The 6,061-nt window shown below is 40.9% G+C and overlaps 2 protein-coding genes across 2 annotated transcripts; one reads left to right on the top strand and one right to left on the bottom strand.

The window, feature by feature from the left end:
* On the top strand, positions 1-987 carry LOC116059633 (G-protein coupled receptor 183-like). The gene has a single exon (XM_031312855.1). The coding sequence runs from the start codon at positions 1-3 to the stop codon at positions 985-987; it is 987 nt and encodes a 328-aa protein (XP_031168715.1).
* Positions 988-1,669: 682 nt separating this feature from the next.
* LOC116059718 (zinc-binding protein A33) lies at positions 1,670-5,072 on the bottom strand. The gene is made up of 6 exons (XM_031312966.2): positions 4,449-5,072; positions 3,766-3,861; positions 3,450-3,680; positions 3,342-3,364; positions 3,144-3,262; positions 1,670-3,034 (listed from the first exon to the last, which is right to left on the bottom strand). The coding sequence occupies exons 1-6, from the start codon at positions 4,836-4,838 to the stop codon at positions 2,493-2,495; spliced, it is 1,401 nt and encodes a 466-aa protein (XP_031168826.1). The 5' UTR covers positions 4,839-5,072; the 3' UTR covers positions 1,670-2,492.
* Between the last annotated feature and the right edge of the window lie 989 nt (positions 5,073-6,061).

The raw sequence follows: 6,061 nt of genomic DNA, 5'->3' as shown, positions 1-6,061 counted from the left end.
ATGGAGAGAAATGTATCTTCACCACTGAACTTGACCTCTCTCCCGACTCAACTCCCTCTAAACACCACCGCTGACATCAACGCCACAGCAAAACCCTTCAGTGTGTTTGACAACTGCGATCATCAGGTAGAAGGCATTCTCTTTGACCTGACCCTGCAGTGCATCAACGTAGTCGTGGGAATCCCGGCCAACTTACTTGTCATTGTCATCCTCATTCACAATCGCAAAGAACCCACCACTTCTGACATATTCTTGGGCTCCCTGGCCTTCATGGATGCCTACTTTAGTGCCATGACCCCTTTAATCTTCCTTAACTTGTACTACTGGCAGAGCAAACAGATGTGGTCCGCCTTCAAGTTTTCCTACGGTGTGAAAGACACGAGCGGGCCATTGTTTCTCTCCTGTATCTGCCTAGATCGCTTTGTGGCTGTGCTCTTTCCAGTAATGTTTGGGGAGTTTAAACACATTAAGTACAGGTTAAGCCTCTCAGTGCTGGTATTCTGCCTCACCTTTGCCTACTCTGCAGCCAAGGTTGTGGGAGGCATCCACAACTTTGAGAAAGTATTCACCAGTGAGGTCTTGGCAGCATTTACTTGGATGGTCTTGAGTAATGTGTGCATCCTGTGGGCCCTGAAGAAGTCCCGTGGTGCAGGGAAAGATGAGATGCACCCCATGAAGAAGAAGGCCTTCAAGACAGTGCTGTCTATCCTTTGTATCACTGTGTTCAACTACCTGCCACCTGTGGCACTGTTTCCTTTCGAAAACCACTACTCCCCTGATGTGTTTCGCTGCTACGTGCAGCCTGTGGGCTTCGCTTTCCTCAACATCAGCAGCACCATCCAGCCACTGGTCTATCTATCCCGTCTGGAGAAGGTGCCTTTCCTCTCAGACACCTGCGTTAAGAAGTGCTGCACCTGTGTCTCTGCAGAGAACAACAAACCCCCACCTGCTCATACACATGTTGAACCTCATGGATGCTCAGTTTAACATCTGTCTTTTAAGAAGAGCTGTGAGAGAAGGAACTGAATTCTGTGAATACAATACAACTGTGAGTGTGGTTTTGTAACTTGTCTTTAATTTGATTATTTTCCAAATATGTGTTTAACTGAATAGATTTTAAGGGAAAGCAAACCTGAATATGCATCAATGATGAAGTGGAACACCATCAACAATCAACATTTTAATTTCATGTTTAATAAACTGATAATGTTGAGGAATATTTATCTCTAAAACCAGCACAAGGTTTTTGTTCAAAGTCTCCACTGTAATGAAAGCCTACAAAGTATTTGTTTGACTTTGGCGCCATCATGTGTTCAAAAGAGACCAATAAACTGAATGTACAGTCTGACCCCTGTGTGTGTGTGTGTGTGTGTGTGTGTGTGTGTGTGTGTGTGTGTGTGTGTGTGTGTGTGTGTGTGTGCACGCATTTGGCGTGCATGCGTGCGTGTGTGTGTGTGTGTGTGTGTGTGTGTGTGTGTGTGTGTGTGTGGTGTGTATTTCTTAAAGTGCATGTTGCTGAATTAGAAATATCTCCCTTATCTGAGTGAAACATAATACAATTATCATTAATAGAAGAATCATAGAACACTTGCACAGCAGCATCATTCATTCAGATATAAGTCACAGGCAATTCAAAAGAATACTTTTACCACACACCAAACCCCAGTTATGGACTAACATAAAACTTCTTCATATTTAATTAAACATTTTCATCAAATGTCATCAAACATTTGCTCTCCCGTACTCCACCACAGTGAGCACTGTATATTTAGTCACTTATATTAGCACTTTTTTTTCAGTTAACGGAATAGCTCTACATTTCTTATTTGTTTTAAGTTAGATGTTAAGGCAAGTCAATTAATAGTCCAAATTCACACTTGCCTCAAGGGGCTTCACAGTCTGTACAGCATAACAAGACCCTTGATGAGAACATTAATGCCATGTCAGTAAACATGTAGTTAGAGGCAGCAGCTGGTTAGCTTAACTTAGCACAAAGTGTGAAAACAAAGGGAAACCACTAGTCTGGCTGTGTCTGAAGGTGTAACACCTACGCTGTGTACAGTTTAAACACACAAGATACAATTAGTGAGCTTTGGAGGTGCTGGAAGAGCCAGGCTAGCTGTTCCCCCGTTTTCAGTATTTAAGCTATGCTAAGCTTAGCGAACCGGCTATTGGCGGCAGCTTCATATTCGTCAGACATGTGAGTGGTATCAATCTTCTTATCTAGCTCTCAGCAAAAAAAGAGAATAAGGGTAGGCCTAGTTCCCAAAATGTTGGACTATTCCTTTAAGGAGGAATAAGTAACAACAAAGGTGACAATGTGTTTTTGAAGCGGAAAAATTACTTGGATAAAGAAATACTTTGCATGCCTTCTGAAAGAGAAAATAACATTACAGCTAGTCAAACCACCAATCCCATTTAATTATTTTACATTGATCTCATCCATCAAAACAGGTCTGGGATCATATTATCTTACAAAATTAATAAATCCTTCATCCTTGACGCAGCATTGTCACAAGTACTTTCTCTGGCATTATTCTCAATGGATGACTGCTCTGTGTATAAAAATATGGAAGTAAAGTTTCTGTGAACATGTGTGTGAATGCATAAAGGAGTGTGTCATCAGCAGGGTCAAAGAAAGACATTGTCCCTTTGTTGTAATCTAGTTTTACTTTGACTTGTTTGGGCGCTCTTGTAATTGTCAGTGGGGTGGGTGGCGAGGTCATTGCCCTGAACTCTCCGTTCCTGAAACATAAAGTCCAGAAGCCGTTCTCAGGCCGAGCGGAGATCTCAGAGTTCCTAGGTACAGACAAAGAGGCCACGCCGAGGAGCCAGTCCTGATTACTTCCTGTTTCCACGACCCAGTGGTGGCTTCCTGAGCCCAGTGCGTCCATGCCTACCACTTCAGCACTGATGTGGAAGCGCTCTGGGTTGTCAGGGCAACAGCTGTGCGTCTTTGAGTAGTGGAGGGAAGTGAGGTCGTCAGACAGGATGAGACAGGGGTGTGCTGTGTTTGGGTCCAAAGTCACAGGAGCTAAAAGACAGGATATTAGCAGAAAGATTGATATGTTAAACAGGGTTTGGGTTGTGCAATTCTACTCTTTCGGCCTCTGAACCTGAAGATAACAATAGCATATACTCACTATAGTCAATATGGTCCAGTATTTTCTCCCAGACTTTATACTTGAGGTTGCAGAGATGCTTGGTCACATCAATCAATAAACCGGACATGTTGTCTGAATCAAGCGCTATGCTTTTTTCTCTGTGATAAAAAAAAAAAAAGATATCTTATATGTCATAGTCAACACAACGAGTGTAAATCCATAACCTTGTTCACCTACCTGTCCTGAGTGGCTTTGAAATTCTGGAAAATAGAAACATTAACAGTCAAGGTGGGAAGTTTTTGGGAACAATGATTAAAAAGTTGATGTATTATTGACTATACGGACCTTCAACAAGACCATATCATCTTCTTTGAGCTGCTCCTGTATGACTGAGATTGTCTCTGTGAGAAACAGCACTTCTGCTGAAAGCTCTTTAATCTTATCCTTCATTCCTGCAATCTTGTCTTCTTCTTCTTTTTTCACAGCCTCTATTCTGGCCAACTCGTCTTGGTAGAGGGCTTGATGTAGCTGCTTGAACTGTCTCTTGATCAATTTTTGTGTTTCTAGCGACTGACTCTGTGGGAGATTATTGCAAATTTTGGTTTATTTAACCAGATGTTTTTAGTCAAAACCCAAATATCTGTCATCTAATCAAAGTTACCTTGATGTACTCGATCATGTCTGCAGAGGTCATGTGAATTCTTTTGAGGCTGTCCGCTTTATCTTGCAAATTCTTGAGGGATGAAGCAAGTTCATCCTGAAAATCAAGTAAACTTCAGTCAGTAGATATCAGATATCTTCCTTGGTCTCTTTTCTGTTTTATGTTATGTGCCTTGTACTGTTTTTGTCTGTAAAATGTAAAAAAATTTCAATAAATACATGTTTAAAAAAAAAAAGATATCAGATATCTTAATACTATTTCAGTATTGTGAGTGCTTTTAGATATTTTAGGCCTGGAATATAAGAGATATAAGAAAAGACAACAGCGCGGATCACAACAGGTCAGACTTGTGGGGCAGCATTTTTTTTTTTTTTTGTTTAGCAATTTTTATTGATTTTCCATTAAACCAAGTAGCATTTTCTACAGCACATAATGGACCAAATGTATACAAATATAGTATGGCTGTGCTATACAGATACTAAACAATGTGAAAGATACGCCCCACCCCACCCAACCATCCCAGTTTGTCCCTTGAAATCCAGATCATCACAAAAATAATTGTCGTGGGGCAGCATTTTTACCTTTAGGTGAGGCGTTGAATACTTCAGGTTAACAAAAACACGGTCTGTTTAGCAGGTTGCTTTTACAATGTAGTTGGGAAACACAGTGATATATTCCCTTACCTTGCAGTCTAGCACTGCCTCTTCTATAGGTGAGCAGTCGTGACTCTTGTGCAGTTTGGAAGACTGACACACCACACAGATGGGCTGTTTGTCAACCAGACAGAAGAGTTTTAACTTCTCCCCGTGCAGATTACAGTTCATCTTCTCTTCCACCAGCACTGAACTCCTCCTAGCCATCAAAAGAGCTTCACAGACATTTCTCAGAGCCAAATTGGTGGCAGGACTAGCCTTGGAGGCTCTTTTTCTGCATACTGGACACTCACGTAACCCTGTTTCCCAATAGCGCTTCAGACAGCTCCTGCAGAAGCTGTGGCTACATGACAGCAAAACAGGGTCCGTAAAGATGTCACAGCATATTGGGCATGTGAGATCCTCTTCTGGGAGTGACATGATTATCAGCTTGTCATGTACAATACAGTAAATCCACAGTTCAAAACAGCGTAAGTCCTCCGGTCTAAGTCCTTAATGATTCCTCTGTCAACAATAATAATTCTGTGTGCCGAGTTAAACTTGTCTCCTGAGAGCCTCAGAGCGCACTAACAGCCTATTGTTCTTGACATGAAGGAGCAAATGGTCTTGGTTTTCCTGTGCATGACTTATGTGGGAGTAACTCAAATCATGCAACACTGTATGTAGCCAAGCTGGGAAACAGGAAACATAGCTCTATTGGCCAGTTGTTGGAAAGTTTAAAATGGGTTGGTAACTACTCGTTTGGAATGTCACCATTCAGGATATGAATGTGAATGTTTCAGGGTTGACATCCATGTTATTAGCCCAAGGCGTCACAGCCAACATTTAAACCTAGTAATTAGTCTAAGGTGTAGTTCGTTATTGACAATTTAAACCAGGAATGGTCAGGTAAAAACAATATACTGCAACTAATCTCATACCCAGACTGGCTTAACATGCTCAGAAAGAAACAGGCATTTACTAACTTGTTGTTAATGTACTGTATTCTAGTTTAGACAGGCTATTGATAAAATTGGTTGTGATAGTTTTATGTCACTATGTCTGCCTAATATGCATAATTGGTGTTTATCTTGATGATTGCAATAACACAACATTTCTGCAATAGGGACCAGAGGAATTTTTTCTGTTCTTATTTTATTTTGACTGAATACAAGTAAGGTAGAATGTGTAATGGATGGCAGCTAAAAATAGGGGGTCCTAGTTGTCTAACTAGGACAAATAAAGCCAAATATTAGATTCAGACAAACTTTTGAATACATTTTTGCACAAAACCAGGATTGTGGATTTTGTCCTTCATCACTTATTGGAAGCACATGGCTGACCTCATCTGCCCATGCCTCTAACTTATGTTCTCTTATGTAACCATAAGTATATGTCAATGTGTTTTGTCTTTCCCCCATTTGATTGTTAAAAGAGCTACTGTATTTAAAAGTAGTTTTAAAAGAAGTAGAGCACACATTTGATCAGGCCCTAAATGGCTGCACATCCATGGTATTTTTCAATCATTTTGCCTTGTTTGAACATGCAGACCTCATGGCACCAGAACATTCAGAATATCATGGGATAATATCAAGTAGGCTACTTTTCAGAAGTATCAAGAAGTCCTCATAGCCTACTCCAGTTGATAGCTACATTGTATATGT

Source organism: Sander lucioperca, chromosome 21, assembly GCF_008315115.2.
Source record: "Sander lucioperca isolate FBNREF2018 chromosome 21, SLUC_FBN_1.2, whole genome shotgun sequence".
Taxonomy (NCBI): domain Eukaryota; kingdom Metazoa; phylum Chordata; class Actinopteri; order Perciformes; family Percidae; genus Sander; species Sander lucioperca.
Note: the sequence above shows the minus strand (reverse complement) of the source record. Positions and strands in the feature narration are given on the sequence as shown.